The sequence below is a fragment of the Crocodylus siamensis genome, chromosome 3 (assembly GCF_052110815.1).
Source record: "Crocodylus siamensis isolate JL-2025a chromosome 3, ASM5211081v1, whole genome shotgun sequence".
Taxonomy (NCBI): domain Eukaryota; kingdom Metazoa; phylum Chordata; order Crocodylia; family Crocodylidae; genus Crocodylus; species Crocodylus siamensis.
In genome coordinates this window covers 118,188,603-118,210,955 of record NC_143397.1, presented here as the reverse complement: position 1 = coordinate 118,210,955, position 22,353 = coordinate 118,188,603, and the positions used below count along the sequence as shown (strand labels likewise).

At 44.2% G+C, this 22,353-nt stretch overlaps 1 protein-coding gene across 1 annotated transcript in view; it reads left to right on the top strand.

Moving 5' to 3' along the window:
* The first annotated feature begins 459 nt into the window (after positions 1 to 459).
* Positions 460 to 22,353, top strand: part of CTNNAL1 (catenin alpha like 1) — a 126,177-nt gene continuing 104,283 nt past the window's right edge. The window contains 1 exon segment of the mRNA XM_090039092.1: positions 460 to 693. Coding sequence (XP_089895218.1) covers positions 553 to 693 — 141 coding nt within the window. The 5' untranslated portion in view covers positions 460 to 552.

Genomic DNA, 22,353 nt, shown 5'->3' with positions numbered 1-22,353 from the left:
GAAACCTGCGAGCTTGCTCCTGCCTTTGTCTCGAGGTAATTTGCATCACAGGAGGCGAGAGGCTTCATACCGGCTATGAACCGCCTCCCCAGAGGAGTTTTCTGTCTATTGGCTCCTCTGTGAGATGTCAACTTTCATTTCTCCCCAGGAAAACTTCTACCACCTTTTCTCCGATGCCTGACGAAGGGTGTTTTGTGCCCGAAAGCTTGCAATTAAAGAAATGTGTTTTACGAACACCTCTAATAAAGGCTCTCGCCTCTCCTACGAGTCCCGATTGCCTTTTCCTCTGGCTGCAACCCGCATACCCGCCTCTTCCAAGCGCTTGTTCTTGTGCAAAGGTAGAAATGGGCGCACAGACATAAGGGTTATTATCGCAGCCGGGCTCCCCGCGCTGTGCCGGGGGGCGGGGCGGTGAGAGGGTCCCGCCCCGAGGAGGCGCGGGCGGTCCCGGGGGCGGGGCCTGCGCTGGACGCACACCCGCGGCTGCCGCGGGCGGGAGACTGAGGGAGGTGGTTGCGCTCGGGGCTGGGGGCGCGGGCTCGGGCCGCCGCCATGGCCACGTCCCCGGGCAGTAGCAGCGGCAGCAGCAGCAGCGGTGTCTCGTCGTCCGCCTCTCCCCCTGGGGCGCTGGGCGCGGCGCTCGACATCCGCACGCGCTCCGTGGAGCAGACTCTCGTGCCGCTCGTGTCGCAGGTACAAATCCCCCGGCCCGGCCCGGCCCGCGCGGGAACTTCCCCGCCTGGGCCGCCCGCGAGGAGTTGGGGTCTGGAGGCCGCCCCCGCATGTCATGGCGCCCCCCCAAGCGCGGAGCTGCCCCGAGAAAAGTCTCCACAGGAGCGGGGGAAAGAGCCGCCCCTCAGCTCGCAGGGAGGATGGGGAGCAGGTCCCGCTTTGGAGGCGGGCAGAGAGGGACGGGAAGAGCTCGTGGGAGCTTCTCGGGGCGCCCTGGCGGCGGCAGGGTCAGTGCACAGCCTTTGAAATGGATCTACCCCAAACTGGACAAAAGCAGGTCGCCTGAGTAAGAGGCAGCCTCATGTACTGCCCTGGCATCCTGCTTTCCACCAGGGCACCTTCCGGTGGGGGTGTATGCTGGTGGGAGACCCACCTTGGCACTTGTTGTGCTTGCTCTTCTTCAGGGAGGTTTGCACTGCAGCCAGGGCAGACCTTCATGTACAGGGGCTTGAGACTGAATTGGTGGGTAACTGTTCAAGCAGGGCAGCGCGGTGAGGTGTCTGGTCCTGAGTGGTTTGCAGAAAGCATAAGGTAACTTGAATTGCAGCTTCGTTGTAGGTAAAATAATTTATGCATTCATTTGTTAAGAAAGGGAATGTTTAAGATTGGGATTCATGGGCGCTCAAGTTGAAACATTCCCTTTACCCTAATGTAAAGTGTGTTATGAAGAACCTGGTTTACTACCAGTGAGAGCACATATTGTCTTGCTATTTATCTGTTTAAATGCTGTTGTAAGTCTAATTGAAAGAAATGCAAGTTGTGTAGTTAATTTTTTTTTTTCTCTCTCGACCTCCTAATCTAACAGTCAGTATAAGGTGCTGAGTACCTCGGAAAACCCAGCCTAAAAATATTTGAACTCTAAATGAGGTTGTTGCCTTGCATGGCCACTACGGAGTTTTCTATTCACCTTCTGTTTTGAACTGCTGATGAGACCAGACTTGCTTCTTAAGTATAGTGTGTAGAATTAACGAAACAATGCTCTTTCTTTTACCTAAAGCATGTAGGCTGTCAAGACAATCAGTTCTGTCTCAATAGTTTAGCCTGTGTCATTTTCCCAGGAAATTTATGTACAAGGTTTATGACTACTACTGTAATATGTAGTACTGTAGTGTACATTACTGATGAAATGAGCTCAGGCTCACAAAAGCTTAAGTTATCCTGCTTTCTAAAGTACTACAGATCACTTTGTTAGAAACCAATTCTATATTTGCCATTCATATCTCATTTGCACTTTAAGTATGCATAGGCCTCAGTATCAATATGGTTGTTTTGGGTTTTTTTGTTTATGTTGAACATATTTAGAGAAATGCAATGTAATATCTATCCAGAATGTTTTGGTATGGTACCTAGTTGGGGATACCTTGTTAGATTTTTTTTTCCCTTTTTGATCTTCTGGTCTGCAAAGAGAAGAAGAAACTTTTTTGATAGCATTAGTATTTATTTTGTTAAGTCTGCATCAATGGATACATTAAAGAAATGAAGAATCACATGACAGTTTTAATTAGTTATTTTCAAAAGCTCAGTAACTTAAAGGACTTTGGTCAAAATATTTTGTAGTTTAAAAAGTCTTTACCACTGCAACAAATGCATTTTTTTAAAATGCTTCACATGTTATTGCCTACTTCTAGCAGTAAGAACCAAAAAGGAAACAATAGATTGTGTTTGATAATGCATCCTAGGTTCTTCTCCAATAAGACCTTACCTAAACATAGTTTGTATTGATTTAACTTAAGTCAGTCCTGAGGCTGCTGTGACCATTGGGGCATCTTAGATTTAACTTTAAATCTGTTCTTAAACCAATGAAAGGCTTTGCGGCCAGTTTCTTGTTTTGATTTGACTTAAACTTGTTCCTAATTGATTTAGTGTGTCAGTCACAGTTTGAGTGTGCATTTGATTTTTTTTTTTCCTGTATCTCCAACTAAAGAGTTGAGTTTTTTTGGGAGGGGGGTTATTGAATCTTTATTTTACCTGACAATTTTGCACAAAGACAAACCATGTCAGTGTTTGTGGCTAAACCTTCAGGGGAACTCCTTGTGCTAAATGTAACTAATGTAAACATTTTTAATGGATTTCATATTTTAATTAAAGTTTAAGTTTTAATGGGGTTAAGTGTTGTAAAAGTTTCCTGCGTACTCTAAGTGCATAGCAAGAGAACTGAGAAAAGGTTATGTATTTACCTGAGCTAAAACAATACTGACTAATACAGAATGACCCATCGAGTTGATCAGTGATGTCTCTAAGCACCCTGACCAGCTCCAGTCACTTTCAAGGCTTCTAATAGCCAATTTTAGTGCTGCTATTGGAAGCTTTAAAAGGAGGGGAGCTAATCAGTTTCTGGGCTACCATCTTTCTATAAATTTCAAGGTTTCTAATACCAGCCCAGTGACAGCTGCTTGCTTTCCTTTTACTGTTTCTAGTACCAGTTGCTATGCACTCCATTTAACTGCATATTACAAAGACAGTAGGGCTTGAAAAAGATCCTCTACACTTAACAGGTCACACACTTAACTGGAATGTGTATTGTTGTTATAATGTAATTGGGCAAAAAACTGGGACCAGTGGTGGTGTTCAGGTAAGCAAACTGTTTATTTACTATATGTATCGGTAGAATACGCTGCATTTACAAATGTGGTTTCACTATTGCCTAGAAGTGTTCTTTCAAAGTCTGTAATGGATCTTTTTTGTAGTTATGTATTGTATCTTATTACTGACACAACCTGACAAAACAAAGCTGTAGCCTTCAGTGCAAATGTTACCTTAAGTATATCATTCTACTTTTCCCATCTGCCATTCACCTTTTCATGCCTGGGTTAAGCTTTCCACTGTAGTGTGGTGCAGACAATTAAAAAATAGTGCTTCTAAAGAGGACAAAAAAATTCATTACCTCAGGGCAAGTAGACTTTTTTTTTTTTCCTGGCTACTTACCATTAACGCCCCCCATCAGTGTTCCAAACATGAACACTGGTCTGTCAGTTTACTTTGTTCCAAAGTCAACAGACGATTCAGCTGCTGCACCTATTGCTAAAGCCAATCTTGATTAATATTATTTACAGTGCTTTTGTAGTGGAGGGATCATGGTTTTTAATGGAAAGTTTTTAGGAAGCTAAATAAGGAGTGGGTGTGTCTGCTGGCTCCTGTAAGGGTGAATCTTTAAATGTGAATGAAGACTGACAAAAGAGCTGTGATTACAGCAGAGTCTTAAATCAGTGTCCAGGACATGATTTCTCCAGTTACTTTAATCCTTCACTGACATGGACATGGAACTTGTGATGCCTGGCATGTTCCTATGTTACTTTTTAGTGTGGATTAGTTGTTGCTGCTCTTTTTCTGCTCCGCTGACTGCTGTTTTCCCTCGACTTCAGTCTCTGACTTGCATTGCTTTCCACTTGTATTTGAACAGAAAACATTGGTCTTCAAGTCTGCCTTGTTCTAGGTCTGTCACCTTCTGCAACAGGTCATACTCTGGCTAAAAGTTCCATCTGTGAGGGCTTTGGCTACAAGATTATTTTTAAAAGTTGGAACAAGGCTGCTGACTTCTAGAGTGATTTTTATGTGTATAGTGTTGCATTAAAAAAATCTAGGAGTTATCTTGGCTTGCCCAAGGTCATCAGTATACCAGCAGGCTGAGACTTGACCACCCACTTTTCATTCATTAGATACTAGCCAGACTGGAGTTTTTTACCCTTTTTTATGGACTGCTCTGACTTGGTGATATGTATGCATTGCATTCTGCATCCCCTCTGTACTGGCCTGATGAAGGGGAAGGAAGTGCTGCTCTAGTTGTTAGGCCTGGAACTAGTCCTTTCAAATTGATGTCAGCTTGCTGCCCCAGGTGCAGTGTCTTTGTAAGCAATTGCCCCATGCTGCTGCTGCCTCCAAAGAGCAGGGCCGGGATTGGGGGGGACAGCGAGGGGGCAAGACCAGTGGCACTCGCCTCGCTTCCCCCCCCGCCCCGGTCTGTCCCCTCCATCCTTGCCATCATGGCGGTGCTCCGCCACCTCCAGGGAGCACTGCCCCTTCCAGCCCCCTGCCCCACTCCCTGGAGGAGACTAAGCAGAGGGTCGAGACTGTTGTGGTGGCATTCCACTCTGATTGTATTGCTAACCAATCAGAGTGCTCCAAGAGCATCAGACAGACAGGCTAAGTCCTTTATATAATTTTTTTTCTTTCTCTTGTATTATGTATGTAAATAAAATTTCTTTTCTCTGAGAGAGGGTACTTAATGGAGTAAGCAGTCATTAATGATTATGCAGCCATTGCTTGACTTCTGCCTTAGTCTGCAAGTATAGGCTTTGGGTCACTAGGATCTTCACAGTGCTGTCAGGAATGGGGACTGAGGGCCATGCTGGGGTCCTTCCTCTTAAAACTTTTCTGCCCCTGCTGAGGCATGGTAGTAGCCTAAACTATCCTTCTTGGGCCTGTCCTCACCACCAGTCTTAATCTTTTGAGATGACCTTATTGACTAAATTGGAATGCTGAAGAAACTTGTCAGACTTAATAAGTAGGGGCCTACTTAAATCATGATGAGATTATGCTTACAGCCAACCTACAAAAATTGTTTAAAGAGCAAATTTTGCAGATGCTTCTTGGATGTGCTCTGTTGGTCCTTCCCTTTAATGCTGATTAGTGGAGAGGACCTAGCGGGGGAGAAGGGATGAGGGGGTAGCCGCAGTCTTGTTTGCTGGCTGCCCTTTGTGCAGTCCCACCCCTCAATGCTGGTTGGTGGAGAGGCCATGGTGAAGGAGGAGAAGAGCGTGTGGTCAGCATCTTGTCTGCTGTCCTTTGTGCTGCCCCACCAGCTGATGCTGGTGAGCCAGCATTTTATTATTGTTACTTTTTTTAAAGTTAATTTTGTGGACAATCCTGGATTTTGTAGTTTCCATGAAATCATGAATTTCGTAGCCCCCCTATTGATAAGCAGAAAGAAGTGCCAGGGAACCTCATCAGCAGCCTTTGTTGGATGTCTGGTGTCTGGGTTGGTAGTGAAAAAGGCCAGGAGATACTCTCTTATGAAAAGCCTTTTCCACTCTCCTTCATTTCTTGTTTCCCTTTGCTGATTAAAATTTTGATCTAGAACCTGATTCTCCATCTGACCTCTTTAGCTGCAGAATCTTCTGGGAAAAGCAGCTGAAATCCTTGATTATCAGAGTGGTTCAGTTTCATAAGTGGCTGTTCTTCAGTCTCCAGGATACTGAGTGGATTCATCAACAAAGGCATCTTTTGCTGAGCCAGGGGCCTCTTCATCCCAGCATCCATTTTTCTGATGCGTGTAAGAACATAGAAGTGCAGTCAGGGGGTCATGTCTTCCTTTAGCCAGCCTGTCTCCAATTTCCTTGACTCAGCTGAGGTCCAGACCATTGAGTGCTCTGAGATCTGAAGAGGCTGTGTGTAGTGGGAGGAATCATTATTTTTCACTGTTGAAGGTGAGGACTTCAGATCTTAATGGCCAAATGTGACTTTTCTTGTTTGGGGCTGTCTGAAAGATTTTAAGGGAATGGCTGCCTGACTGAAGTAAAACTGAAGAAGACGATAGCCAACTGGGAGTTGGTGCCTAGGTCTTCTAGTGCAAGCTCCTCTGGATGCACTTGATAAAGCTGCATCCTCAGGTATTGAAATTGTGACTGAGAGGTGATCTCCTTGACTAGTGTTTGAGCTCCTTGAAGCAGGCATAAACCACCAATAAACATCTACCATTTAAGACCTGCTGGCTATTTAGCTTAAAGGTTAACAGATTCCACATTGTTACTTCTTTCTTTTAGAGCCCTGTGCCTACCAGAAAAACTTGCACTTTCAGGGTAAATGTCAGTTGAGTGGCTTTGAAGCCTTACTAGACTTTGAGTCTCTGAAGATAAATGTGCATGTGTCCCAGAGGTAAGGGTTCTCCTTATTCTTCCCACAAGATTTTCCCCTCTATCTTTAGCAAGTGGGAAAATGTGAGTTTTAGAACATGATCTGGTGGAGGATTTTTTCTCTTCCCATCAGTTGGCCACTACTTATTTTTCTGTACAGGGTGAATTAGAATTACCATGGTTGGAGTAATCTTTTTAACTTCTTCTATCCTTTTGTTCTATTTTTTTTTCTTTTTTTTTTTTTTTTAAGGCACCCTCCTTCCATATACAGCCACCCACCAGAAATGGCCCCCATATGCTATCTGGGAGCTTTGGAATGCTGTGTCACACACTTGGGATGATGGATTTCTGTTCCTTTTGCATCATCTTGCAGAGAAAATGAGGAAGCTGCACCCCCTTCTGGTCTCTTTTAGGCATCTTAAGTCTGAGGATATGGACCAACATATTTAGCTGATTTAAAAGGGGAAGAGGAGGTGCTTCTTGGGAGATGCTGCAGTTGTTATGCTACGTGATCCTGTCATGATACAGGGGACCCGGCTTCAGGGATGATGCTCAAGGGCAACCAGCATGGTTTCATTAGGGGCGGGTCATGTCAGACCAACCTGATTGCCTTTTATAATCAGGTCACAAAGGCAATGGATGCAGGTGTCGCTGTGGACCTAGTCTTTCTAGACTTCAGCAAGGCCTTTGACACCATCTCCCATCCCATCCTCATTAAGGAACTAGGCAACCGTGGCACTGATGCCTACACAGTCGGATGGATTGCAGATTGGCTGAAGGGTCATACTCAGAGGGTGGTGGTGGACGGGTCATATTCAACCTGGGGGGGAAGTGGGCAACGGAGTCCCCCAGGGCTCGGTCCTTGGGCCTGCGCTGTTCAATTTCTTCATCGGCTATTTGGACGACAGGGTGAAAAGCAACCTGTTTAAATTCACTGATGATACCAGAATTCAGGGTGAGGTGAGCACGCTAGTAGGGAGGGAAAGATTGCAGCAAGATCTGGATAGGTTACAGGAGTGGGCTAACATAAACAGGATGCGTTTCAATACTTACAAGTGCAGGGTGCTGCACTTAGGCAGTAGAAACCAGCAGCACACTTATAGAATGGGAAACTCCCTTCTAGAGAGCACAGAGGCAGGAAGGGATCTTGGAGTCATTGTTGACTCCAAGATGAACATGGACTGGCAATGCGAGGTCACGGTTGGCAGGGCTAACCAGACCTTGTCGTGCATCCACAGGTGCATCTCAAGTAGAGCCAGGGAGGTCATCCTCCCCCTCCATGCCATGCTGGTCAGGCCACAGCTGGAGTACTGCGTCCAGTTCTGTGCGCCCCATTTCAGGAGGGATGTGGACAACATTGAGAGCCTCCAGAGGAGGGCCACCCGCATGATCCGGGGACAGCAGGGTAGACTCTACATTGAAAGACTGCAGGACCTAAACCTGTTCAGCCTTCGCAAGAGAAGGCTGAGGGGGGACCTGGTGACTGTCTATAAACTTACTAGGGGGGACCAGAAGGGTTTGGGGGAGACAGTTTCCCCTAGCGCCCCCTGGCATGACAAGGAACAATGGACACAAATTATTGGAGAGTAGGTTTAGATTCGACATCTGCAAGAACTACTTCACAGTTAGGGTGGCTAGGAGCTGGAACCAACTTCCTAGGGAAGTGGTGCTGGCTCTTACCCTGCGGATCTTTTAAGAAGAGGCTTGATGCCTACCTGGCTGGACTCATTTGAGTCCAGTTTTTTCTCCCACCCAGGCTGGGGGTCAGACTTGAAGATCTACAAGGTCCCTTCCGACCCTACTCCTATGATTCTGTGACCCCTAAATTGACACTGGATGAAGCAGGGTTAAAGTTGGAGTGGTTTGTTGTATCTGAGTCACTACAGAATCATGTAGATATAATTGCTGCGTTGTAATAACTTGAATCTTAGGGCTGTTCAAAATTTCTCTGGGTGTTTCATTTCAAAGCTGTTTCGATGTGTTTCAAGCTCAAAACAACAAAATCAAAATGAAACAAAAGGCTTTGAAATAACTTTGAAACGAAATGAGGGCACTCGAATCCTTTTGAGTTTCGAAGTCGGGCTTGCTTGGCTTCAGCACTGGTCCCAGCCAGCAGTGCCAGCCTGCTGTCATCCTGCATGCAGATCTGGGGGCCCATGCCCCACAGAAGGAGTCTGGCACAGCCCTTCAGCCCGCCTGGGGGGGCACAGGCCCCTGGATCTGTGTGCAGGATGACAGCAGGCTCTTGGCTGGGGCCAGTGGTAGCAGCAGTTTTCCCAGCGGTTGGCATGGGCCCAGCACCAGTCCCAGGCAGCAGCAGCAGCTTCCTGTTATCCTGCACGCAGCTCCAGATCTGTACATGGGATGACAGGAGGCTGCTGCTGCTGCAAATGATATGAGTTTTCCTTCTAACTGTTTGACGTGCAGTTTCCAAGAAACCTCTGCACCTATCTCCTTGAAACTTGGCAGGTGTCATGCCCTCAGAAGGGGCTACCGTCCAATTTTCATCTGAATCAGACAAGAAATGACCAAGTTTTAGGCCTTTTCATGATTCCCCATTACAGCTTATGGGTAAAACGGCAAAATGCTTCAAAACAGTGAAACAGTTTTGATGAAACAAAACAATGAAATGAAATGCTGTCCCTTCAAAACGGAAGTTGAAATGAAATGGTGCTGTTTTGCACAGCCCTATTGATTCTATCCTTTGATGCAACAATTACGAACATCCCCCGTTACAGGATATTTAGGTAACTGTTGTCCATCTGTCTAAACTTATAAAATCAGTTCACTTGTAAGTTGGATAAACACTTTGAATGAGATGATTTAGATTAAATGGGGGTGATTTTTGTCTTGAACATGGGTTTGGACTAAGTGACCTTGTTAGGTCCCTTCCAGGTTTAACTTTTCTATGATTCCTAGTCTTAAGGATATATGCTTATTTTCTCATTACTTGTCTGGGCTAGTACATAGCTTTTTTTCATCCGGAGGTCTCAAAAATGGTTTACAAAAGAGGCTAGTAGCTTATCTCTATTTATAGATGGTGCCACTAAAGCCCAGCTGAAGTGACTTGCCCAAAGGGCCAGCCATTGACAAAGCTGAGAAGAGCACTTGGGTTATCTGAGTCCTGGTCTTTTGGTTAGAGCAATGGACTGTGCTGTTCTGAGAGATTTTACTTCCTCAAACTTCTGGTGTCAGCAGTTCCTGAAAATACTTAATGGATTGGAATTCTGATCTAGTCAGGCAGTTGCTTTCTTTTTGCCTTCAAGTATGTCTCCTCTTTGGATGGAATTCTTTTTTTAGTCTGCCGAGTCTCATCCCTCTCCTCACTGCTTGCTTCAAAAGGTTCTCAAGGTTCACAAGAAACTGATGGAGAAGGAATGCTAAAAGAAAACAGTGCACAAAACGTATAATTCTGAGCACTTGGTATGTCATTGTTTTGGTCTTTCCTGTGCCACCTTCCTAATTTCTTTCTCTAAGGATGGCAGTAAGCTGCTCTGTTGGAGTATGGTAGGGCTGTTTTTGTGGGTTTACAAAACAAATGACATCAGGCTTTTAATTAATGTATATTTTGTGATCCACAGCATCAAACTTGTAGTATCTATTAACTTTGTCTTGTAGATTTTTCTTGATGTATTAACAGTTATTTTAATAGTGCTTTTTATTTAAGTAACTACAACAAACTGACAAAAACTGTCAGTGAAATGTTTGCCACTTTAGAAGTTATAATTTTTTCAAATCTAAAATGAGTGAACCAGTTTAAAAGCAAAGCATTCAGGGCTAAATTTTCTTGGCTGCCTACCATATAGAGAAGTAAGGGCTTCCATCTATTGCTCTGATTAGCTAAGTAGTGGCTCAGATAGGCCACTTGGATGCAGAATATCAGGTGACAGAGGAAAAGGTTTGGTCTTGACTTTCTACAGTGGCTGGTAGAATGCAGGAAGGGAGTAAACTGCTGTGTGGAAAAGGGTGGATGTGCTTAGCATCCACCCAAGTGGAAGAAGGGGTGTGATTGTGGGGCGGGGGGCAGTTGTGATCAAGTCAGGTTTTGGTTTTTTTTTCTGTTATATTCTCTGCCTGGCACAGCTACCATTTCTCTGAGAGGCTGTAGCTTACAAACTAGTTTTCAATTACTGGTTGTGGGTAGATACTGAACCGCAGATGAAAATGTTAACATTGGAGGCCACAGGAGCACTGAATTTAGAAAGCTTGAGGACAGGTTTCTTATATCATATCATTGGTGATAACTCAATGTTGATATAAATTAAGTAGGTTTGTAATGAGGTATTTATCACAGAGAACACCAACCCAGAACAGTTTTAATAATCGAACTGTTTTGGTGGCCTTTTAGGTTAAGTGCGGACATTCAGGGGGGAGTTTAGATTGCATTTAAAATGGCTACCTGATCTAACTTAGTTTGCTCCAGCAAGGACCTTACATTTAGACCCTGTCTCAGTGATTGGAAATCAGTCCAAACCCATAACTGTACAGAAGATCTATGCATATAGACCAGTCTAAAAACTGGTGGAACCTGGTCTAAGATGGACCCAGTTCAACATACACTCAAACTTAATTGCTCTAGGTTAGACTGATGCATCAAACTTCAGTTCAGTTACCGGCACAGCCCCAGGGCTGTGGTTTTTCCTACCTACCTCACTGGCACTGGGATGCTTTTATTCCCTTTCCCTCCACCATGGACTAGCCAGTCCCCAGCCTCAAATCCCCCATCTGCAAGCTACACTGGGTGCTACTGTTTTACAAGTTTGAGCTACTGCCAGGAGCCAAGGAAGTAAGTATCAGTGTGTGTGTGTGTGTGTGTGTGGGGGGGGGGGATAGGGGGTTGCAGGGACTAAAAATAGTTTCTAGTCCCCACCCTTCCAGATCCTGTGAGCCCCCCATATCCTGCCAAACCCTCCCAGACCCCAGCAACCCCCCACAGATAGCAGCTGCCCCCCATCACTGCCACCGATTTGTGTGCCCCCTACTCCCCAACACCACCTGCTAGCCCTCCCACTCCAACTTACTTTACATTGGATGGCCATTTTTAATGTGGTCTAACCTCCTTCTAGCATTTAGCCTGAGTGCTACATTAAAACACAAATTTAAATGGGGTAGAGGCCTTGCAACATATTACAATTAATCTTTTCAAACACTATTGGATCTCATGCTTACCCTAATAGCAAAGCACTAATTTCATTTATATTGATTTAGCTGAAGCCTCTTGTTCTTTGTCAAGAGAACCTTTTTATAAGTGTTTCAAATTAAATTAATTCATATGGTCTGATTAATGGCTTTGTTGAGCTTGTAAAGTTTAATGTTTTGTGCCAGAACATCATGTGGCAGGAAGACAGCCTTTTGATTGCTCAGGGAAAATGGTTACTGTTTCTGTTGAGTAGCTGCAAAAATACATTTAAATTAGAGCATGTTTTCTCACTGTGTTTAGCACCATTAACAGATGGTTTTAGGCAGATTAGGCACTGAGATCTCCAAGGATGGAATTATGAATAAATGATTACAAACAGCAGTAATCATGAGTTCATTAAAACAAAACTGCTGAAGAAGTAATATGAGCCTTTAGGTGTGTTTTTTTTTTCTTCTTTGCAAGGTTTTATTTTGTTTTCATTAATAAACTGACAGCTTGATTGTTTTCCAGTAAAGTCTATGTTATGCTAAACTTTTTCATTGTTTGAGGGTACTGCAGTTTGCAAATAGTCCAGCTTGAAGTAGTTGCTCACTGTTTGAGGCTATATTAGAGTAAATATGACATGCCTTTCATCTGTGAACGATATCAAGAATAAATATCAGTTTGTTTTAAAACATAAATTATTAAGTGCATGGACAAATAGTAATAACCTTTTGGTAGCTCTTGGAAGACTTCAGCTGTCAGCAATTAGAGGAAAATATTGATCTTCCATCGTTCCACTGGTTCTAAGAGAGAAGTAACTGCTAAGTGAATAGCTGAGGCCACCATTTAGGTGGCTAAAGAAGTTGATAAACTCTGGTGCATGTGTCTTCCCTGTTGGGTAGAGCAGATCTTACTGTAGGTCTTGTGTCCTCACCTGGTTGAGTCTCGCATCTGGACTTGGAGGATTGTGCCTGGCCTGACACTTTTTTTTTTTTTTTATTGCTTTTCCCCCTCTTTCCCCCTGGGAATGAATTGGGGATAGTTAACATTATCATGATAATGGAACCATAGACGATTAGGGTTGAAAGGGACCTCAGGAGGTCATCTAGTCCAAACCCCTGCTCAAGGCAGGGCCGCTTCCAGCTAGATCATCCCAGCCCAAAGCTTTGTCTAGCCAGGTCTTAAAAACCTCCAAGGATGGAGAGTCCCCAACCTCTCTGGGTAACCTGTTCCCATGTTTTTCCGACCCTCCTAGGGGGAGAGGTGTTTTTTTCTTAATACCTAACCTAAACTTCTGTTCTGCTACTTGAGACCATTGCTCCTTCTTTTGTCATCTATCACCACTGAGAGCAGTCTAGCTCCATCCTCTTTCAAACCACCCTTCAGGTAGTTGAAGGCTGGTGTCATCTTCCATTAGTCTTCTCTTCCACAAACTAAATAAGCCCAGTTCCCTGAGTCTCTCACATGCCATGTGCCCCATCCCCCTAACTACTTTTGCCCTCTGCTGGACTCTTTCCAATTTATCCACATCCTTTTTGCAGGGGGGGGGCCCAAAACAGGGCACAGAGACTCCACATGTGGCCTGACCAGTGCAGAATAGAGGGGAAGAATCGCTTCCCTTGATCTGCTATCAGCACTCCTAATAATGCAGCTGAGTGTGCCATTAGTCTTCTTGGCTACAAGGACAATCTATCAGCTCGTATTCAGCTTATTGCACTGTAACCCCCAGGTTCTTTTCTGCCCAGCTGCTGCCCAGCCTGTCACTATCCAGCCTGTACTGGTGCGTGGGATTGTTCCATCCTAAGTGCAGGATTATTCACTTCACCTTATTGAACCTCCTGAAATTTCTTTTGGTTCAGTCCTCCAATTTGTCACAGTCTCTCTGAATCCTAGCCATCACTTCTAGCATATCTACTATTCCCCCCAGCTTGGTGTCATCTGCAAACTTGCTGGGAGTGTACTCTGTCCCATCTTCAAGGTCATTGATGAAAATACTGAACAGAGTCAGTCTTGGGGCTGGTTTCTGGGGCATTCCACTTGATACTGGTTGCCAACTAGACATCAAGCCATTGACTTACTACCCTCTGAGCCTGATGATACTCAGCCAGTTTTCTGTCCACCTTACAGTCCATTTATCCAACCTGTACTTTCTTAGCTTGCTTGTGAGAATGTTGTGGGAGACTATCAGAAGCCTTGCATCCACAGAGCCAGCCATCTCATCATAAAAAGCAATCGGGTTGGTCAGGCATGACTTGTTCTTGGTGAATCTATTCTGACTGTTCCTAAGCATCATGGAGTCAGGTTTTCTCTGTTAAAAAAATTGAAAATTCTCTGATTTTAAACCCCCCCCAAATCCCCTTTTTTTAGCAATTAAAATGAAACACCACTATCTACTTGGGTGAAATTGAAGTTGAAAATGTTGTATAACTATATTTACAGACTTAAAGCAGTTTGGAAGCCTACCAGTGCCTCAGTCATTTATAATAAAATAGATTCATAGATGTAGAGTCAGAAGGGACGTAAGTAGATCATCAAGTCTGACCCGCTGCCCTGGGCAGGAGAAAATACTGGACTCGTGATCCCAGCTAGGTAATTGTCAAGCCTCCTCTTAAAGACCCCCAAGGTAGGAGCCAGCACCACTTTCCCTGGAAGTTGGTTCCAGATCCTAGCTGCCCTGACTGAAGTAGTGCTTTCTAATGTCCAGCCTGAACCTACTCTCAAACAACTTATGGCTGTTATTCCTTGTTACTCCAGGAGGTGCATGGGTGAACAGGGTCTCTCCCATTCCCCACTGGTCCCTCCTAGTAAGTTTTGTAGATGGCCACCAGGTCCCCTCTCAGCCTTCTATTGTAAAGGCTGAACAGGTTAAGGTCCCATAGCCTCTCCTTGTGGGGTCTGCCCTGCTGTCCCCAGATCATGCAAGTAGCCTTCCTCTGGACCCTCTCAATGCTGGCCACATCTCTCCTAAAGTGCGTCACCTAGAACTGGATGCAGTACTCCAACTGTGGCCTGATCAGTGTTGCATAGAGGGGGAGGATCACCTCTTTGGCCCTGCTTGTGATGCCTCTGTGGATGCATAGTAAAGTGTGGTTGGCCTTACTGATTGCGTCCTCACATTGGTGGCCCATGTTCATCTTGGAATCGATAATGACTCCAAGATCTCTTTCTGCCACTGTGTGCTTTTGAGAAGGGAGTTCCCCAGCCGATAGGTATGCTGCTCCTAATGAACCCATGCTGGTTGCCCCGAGCATTGTCCCCCCTGCTGGTCCTTCCCAGATGTGCTCCTGGATAATCTTCTCAAAGAGCTTCCCCAGGATTGAAGTAAGGCTAACCGGCCTATAGTTGCCTATATAGGCAAATTCTGTATGCCTATATATTTTGGTGTTGTCCCCTTTTGCTCGCCAGGATGCGGGTCTACCTGTGCACGTGCCCCCCCCACCCCCCCAAATAAAAAAATAAAAACGCTTTGTGGTACTGAGCAGCCCTTTATATGCCAGTGCCCCTCATTCCCAGGCCATAGTTGTGTCCTGTTCCTGCCCCCCCCTCCCCCGCCCTGTCAGTGTGACCTGAACCCCAGGGGCAGGGCCCTGCCTCATCCTCAGGACCTTACCCACTCCTGGCATCTCTGGTAGTGGGTGTGGGGTAGACAGGCCTGGGACCAGAATGAGTCAATTGCTGCCACTCCCTCCACCTCCTCTCTGCCAGGCTGGATCCACAACTGTCCCCTCCCCTCCCTTCCCCACCCCCGGCTCATTACAGCTCACTGAAACTCCTTAAGTGGCCCTGTAGCCCAAACAATTGCCCACTCCTGATCTAGAGTAAAGCAGTCCTTTTTTGCAAATGCTGCCACCTTCACAGAATAGTTTTGGTCACTCTGGACTTCTAGAAGTCATCAACAGATTGGTGGACTTTAAAGTAGAAATTCTTGTCAGTCACTTAGGTTGCTATGGAAATCAAGCACAAAATGTCCTGGACTTTCCTTTGGCTGAATTGAGACCCAACTGGCAGCAGTATTGGTGTATTTTGTGCCTATCTGCTTCTGATATGTCATCTGACTTGCATTCCTTTTTTTAACCGTCTTGTTGGGTGTTTACTGGTCACTTGGAGAGTTTGCCCCAACATGTGACCTCAGCTTCATCCTAAAGTATATGGCTTCCCCTCTAGAACCCACTTGGATTGCTCCATCTCATTATTAAAAATGGTTGTTTTGGTAGCAGTCATTTCTGCAAGCCAAGAATGTTTGAGGGTTATTCAGCTTCTTGAACTCCTGTAGATCGCATTCCTTGTGGAAATAAGGCAGTGCTGAAATCTCATGCACAGCTCATCCTTAAAGAAGACTCAGAGTTCTGCGTAAACCATGAGTTGACATGCCGCCATTCTTTCCCAAGTTCAATTTTTACATAGGGGCAGAAGTTCCAGGAGATATAGAAGACAACAGTTTTCAGAGCCCCCTTGCTCCCTTTGTTGGTCCCTTACCCTGTTTGTTTGGGGTGGAGCTAGCTTGCATAACTTTCGCAGCTGGCTTGCATACCTTTCCCACCAAATGCAAAGCTTGGCCACCTCCTCAGCATCTTCTGAAACGCATGTTGTAAAAAAGATGAGAGGCAGATGTGTTGAAGCAACTTGGTTATCCTTGCCAAGCCTTGTGTACTGGAATTCTCTGCTAGATCAGCAAGAGTGTTTGAGAGTGCTAGTCAACTGATGCAATTTAATAGTCATTGTTTTCTGCATCCCAGTCACGAATAGTGGTATATGTTGGCTGTAATAAGACATGATTGCTCTTACCAAACCTTTGATCCTATCATAACTATAGATCCTTATGACCTACCTTTCAGTTTTTGCCTCCTGGAGTCCATGGCAGAAGCAGGCCTAACATTATGATGGATATGAAGAGAGTGTCATTGTATCTCTGTTCACCCTTGCACAGGAGTATAGGGAAGTACAAGTGAGAGGCCTATAAGTACATAAGGGGTGTGCATCAGAATCTGGGAGAGCGTCTGTTCACCAGGGTACTCCAAGGGGAGACAAGGTCAAATGATCATGAACTGATGGAAGACTGTTTTAGACTGGACATAAGAAAAAACTTCTTTACCATCAGAGTCTGGAATCGACTCCCCTCAGAAGTGGTGCAAGCATCTACCTTGGATATGCCTAAGAAGCTTTTGGATGATCATCTTGCTGTGGTCTTCTGGCCCCAACTGACTTGCTGCCCTTTGGGCAGGGGGCTGGACCTGATGATTCCGCGAGGTCCCTTCCAGCCCTAATGTCTATGGAAGGAGAATTCGCACTGGGCTTTGATTCTATTCTTGTGTACATGCCCTTAGTGTTTCATAGTTTCATAGTAGCTAGAGTCGGAAGGGACCTAGGAAGATCATCTTGTCCGACCCCCTGCCTTGGCAGGAAAGAGCACTGGGGTCAGATGACCCCGGCAAGGTGCTCATCTAACTTCCTTTTAAAAATCCCCAGGCTAGGAGCCTGCACCACTTCCCCTGGAAGCCGGTTCCAGGCCCTAGCCGCCCTGACTGTGAAGTAGCGCCTCCTAATATCTAATCTAAACCTACCCTCCGCCAGCTTGTGACCGTTATTCCTGGTCACTCCTGGCAGCGCACGGGGGAACAGGGACTCCCCCAATACCTGCTGATCCCCCCTGACCAGTTTGTAGCAGGCCACAAGGTCCCCCCTTAACCTTCTCTTGTGGAGGCTAAACAGGTTCAGGTCCCGTAGCCTCTCCTCATAAGGCTTGCCCTGCTGACCCCTGATCATACGAGTGGCCCTCCTCTGGACTCTTTCCATATCGTCCACGTCCCTCTTGAAGTGTGGCGCCCAGAACTGGACGCAGTACTCCAGCTGCGGCCTGACCAGTGCCGCATAGAGGGGGAGGATCACCTCCCTGGACCTGCTCGAGATGCATCTGTGGATGCATGACAGGGTACGGTTGGCCTTCTTGACTGCCTCCCCACACTGCCGGCCCATGTTCATCATGGAGTCAATGACGACTCCAAGATCCTTTTCCATCTCCGTGCTGGCAAGAGGGGAGTTCCCCAACCTGTAAGTGTGGTGCTGGTTCTTCCTCCCCATGTGCAACACCTTGCACTTATCAGTGTTAAACCCCATCCTATTGTCATCCGCCCACTGTTGCAACCTGTCAAGGTCAGGTTGTAGCCTATTGCACCCTTCTAGTGCACCCATTAAGTGTATACTTAATGGGTGACCCATTCTGATTATATCTGTCCAAAGAACTCTACAGTTTCTGCAGGGTAAACAGCTGTTCTTTAATACTTGTGTCTGGATTTATTCCAAATCACCTTTGCACATTTATACGTTCTGTCTACTTTTTCTTTTTGTTTTTTTCTTTGGAATTCTAGCTTTAACTTTAGATTGAGAAGCATTAAAAAGGAGGATCTTGGAGAACTGATGAGACTTCCCCCTTTTTAGCTCTGTTGTGTGTATTTTGGAGTTGCAAGGGACAGGGTAGGACTTATGAAAGTTTTCTAACAGGCAGTGCTGTTAGAAACATCTGTGCCCAGGTTGTACCACTGATGTACCCTAGCAAATTAAAGATCATATCAAAGGATTGTTATGACAGATGAGCTTACTTTTTATTTCTTCCCCTCTAGAAAAGGAAGGCCATCTGTCAAGACCAGAGTTAGGGTTTCAAATATTTATTTTAAAAGAAGCAAAAAAACAATCTCGCAACTCAGAAAACGTCCCAGAGGATATAGTGGAAATTGTAAAGCACTGTGAAACTACATGTGCAGGTTGCCTGCAGCTGCTGTGGATAAGCTGTAGCTGTCTAGTTCCCTGGGAAACATTTGAGGACTGGGGATTTCCTTTCACCCCTGAAAGGATAGAAAATATTGGATTGTCATCACCAGAAGCTGCTGTGTTCTTCAATATAGTCATGTTGAAGTTATTGTTTCTGAACTGTTTAAGAAGCATAGTAGAACCTCTGCTTTATGACAAACCAGCAGCTAATGCTATGTAGGAAATTCTAGTGTTGGCAAACTGATCTCATTTGGCCAACTGATGTAGATGAACAGTTACAATGTGGATTCCTAATGTTTTGTTTGTTGTTTTTAATTACTGTGTTTAATCAATTACTGAGGTAATTAAATAACCTCAAAAATCTCCTAAAGCTTGCTGTGCTTAAATATTTTATTTTCTATAGTCGCATAGTTCTTGGGCCTATCTAGCTATAAAATCACAACGTTCAAATGTGTGGTTTTTTGGGGGAGATGATTTTTTTTGAAATTGAGACTCCTCCAGATTCAGATTTAATCAGGTCATCTGCTCCAGCATACACTTCTTGATCTAAAATGGAGGTTGAACTCTTTGCTGAGAATTCTGATAGTCATTGATATATTCTTCCTTAGGTTTTAGATATTTGAATACATCGTTAATGAATTCATACTAGGAATCAATAGAGTACATCTTTCTTACCAACACCTTCTTGAATCAATCGGTGAATATTCTTGGTCTCCCCAGGGTAGATAAAATGCAGTTTATTTAAGTACGTCTTTCTTCATGATGGGTTTTTTTTTTTAACATACTACTTGCATTTTGTCTCCTTACACCTGAAGTACATGTTGGATGCCTTAGCTTATGGACAGATAAAAACATTATACCTTATTTAGAAGAAAGGCAAGAGGGACTCCTGCTCTGTCTTTATCTCTGATTTTTAACCAATGTGCTGTAACACCCTAGGGTGTTGTGAAATCCTTTTAAGGGTGCTGTGGAGTGGTGCTCAATATTAGAATGGCTGGGTGTGCAAACAGCTACACATGATTCACAAGTTAAACCCAGAGATTTCAAATTTGTTTTTGATGCTCCTCAGAGACCTGTACCACCTCTTTGAAGTTCTACTTTCATAAGAAGATGATAGGATTATGTAGAAGTCTTCATTGCAGACTCTTATTCTGGAGAGTTCTCCAACACACTGGCTCCTTTTGCTGTGGTACAGTATGCCACTTTATGGGTTGCAATCTTGGCTTTAGTGGAATGGAATCTCCAGTATTGCTTTGTCTTTTAATTGTGTAGAGACAGCAAAAGAATCGGTCCTCACTTCTGGTAGCTCAATCCAAGAAGTCCTTCAGGAATTTGAGCAAAACCAGCTGTAAAAGGAGGTCTTGAGGAACAGTACAATTGCTGAGCTTATGCTTTGGGGCTACTACTTGGTCCCTGTATGAAGCAGTAACTCCAGTTGCACCTGCCATACTTAATGACTGAAGTCCTATTAGGATTTTGTTTTTAAAAAATGTCTGGTACCTTTTGAAGGCTATAGACCTTCAGTGGTTCAGGAAAGATCATACGAATTGCACATTCTCTAGACTTGTCCTGGGCCAGGGTGCCAAGATTCTTTGAAGAGTGCCATAGGAAGTGCGTGGGGATAAGCAAATAAGGGCAGGCTCAGGCTTTCCCTGCTTGGTGGCTCCCCCCCTACCTGCTCTGGAAGGAGGTGGTAAGCACTGTACTAAATTAGCTTTTGAAATGGGGAGCTACTCCCATTTAAAAAAAAAAAAAAAAGTTATGGAGGGGTCTTTTGAGGCTGTAAGGGTTGAGAACCACTAGTCTGAGCTATGGACAGCTATAATTTTCTGCTGTTGTTAAATAGGAAGGAAAGTTGCTACTCTGGATGGAGCATCAATAAAGTTATGATGTAGCTGTTACATTTCCTAGAATGATACTAGTGAACTCAATTGTTATAATTTTGATCCTGAATAAAATAGGAATAAAGTTAGTGGCTTTGGTTGGTGTTTTTTTTTTTTATATGAGATGCACTTACTTAATCATGTATTTGCTATTTACATACACTTTTATCAAATACTTGCTACAAATTTCACCCAGTTTTATTTGCATATTGGCTTATTCAATAAACTGAAAACAGGAAGAAGCAAAAAAGTCAAGGACCAGTTAAATGAATATTGCAAAGACTGAGTGAGTTAACTTGCTCAGTTGGCCATTTGGGAATATTCACTCAGCATGTCTGAGAGAGAACAGATTTGTTCTTTACAGAAAAGCATAAAATTGTGCAGTTTTTGGATCAAAATTTATCCCAAAAAGACAGCTGCGAGACTAAAATGTTTCAGTCACAGATGCCAGATGGTTTGAAATTTGTCAGAATGTATGGAAACCCTGTCCAGAGAAGTCAGAGCAAGCAAGGCCACAAATACTGAGATGGCTTTGTCTCAGTAGTTTACGCATGTAAAAGCTAGAACATTCCCATGTCTGGACAAGTTTTTAAAAGAAAAAACAAAAAACTTAGCATGTATACAAAAAATGTCACTCTAGTAAAGAAAGGACCAATTTATTTTGATTGATGGTCTGCAAATAATCACTTTTAAAAGTTGTTTTTTTTTTTTGGAGGGGGGAAAATGCAGACTTATTTTTTTTCCTAATTATTTATTTTTTACTCTGCCAAACACTGTCTCCCTGACACACTCATCGTGTACAAAGCTAAATATATATACACAACATGGATAAGACAGTTATTGACTTTAGAGCCTCCCTGGTCAAATCACTGGCCTGAAAATTGAACTGTATCAGATTGTAAAAAGGCAAAAGACAGTCTGGACTGTGGTAGTGGGTCTGTGACATTACAGGAACAGACCAACAAGTTTATTTCTTGCTTGTAAACTGAAAGAACTAGGCTGTTTTTAAAGGGAAGGGCAGTTTAACATTACTTACGGCAGACAAGCTCATCCTTGAGTGAGGAAACTTTTTCTTGACAGTGCAATGTTAAACAGAAGGATAACTGCTGTGGCCACCTAACCAATACTGCTGAAAGACTCAATAACATTTTTTTTCTACCCCCAAACATGATAGCAGTCAGTCAAGTGACTAGAGAAGTCTTTGAAATCTTAAGGGCTTTTACAAAAGCCATGATATACAGAGGATTCTGTCTGGCATTTAACACCAACTCGGATGTGAGTGCCACCTAACACTTTTGGACACATTTATATATGCTCAACGAAGGTCAGAAAGGATGAAGCAAAATACCATCATCTGTTTTTTGCCACACAGGTTATGTACTACAGACGGGTACAAGTCACGGACTAGGTGGCACAAACTGGGGTGATCTCTTCAGACCCAGTCAAATTACTGAGAGAGAGAGAATTTACCCAATGGATTTCGTGTAGCCATGGCTCCGTTTGCCCTGGGGTTCCAACTGATAAAGACTTGTGTGGAGCCGTATTTCAAGAGAAAACCAGAGGATGATATTGACAAAAAATGATATTCGAGTGTCCATTTTGGTAGGTGACTAGCTTAAAGCGTTACCAATTTCTGGAAGTGAATTTCTGAAAATTTCAGCAATTCATGTCAAGTAGGTTTTGTTGAGGAAAGACCTATATTTGTGAATAAACTAAAATATAACTAATTTCTTCTTGCAATACTGTGTTTCCTGAATGACCTTACCTGAAACAATGTACAGAACAAATACAGTAATGAATTATGACACAGGATAACATATATATATATACAGCGGTGGTTCTCAACCTTTTTTTGTACCAGGACCCATTTGTAAACATTGGCCAGTCCTGACCCAGTGCCCTTTTGCTTCTGACCCCTTGTTCCCTGCCCTTGGACCACAGCCCCGCACTGTGTGGGGTGGGGGACGGGCAAGAAGCCCCTTACCAGCCTGCAAGGGAAAAA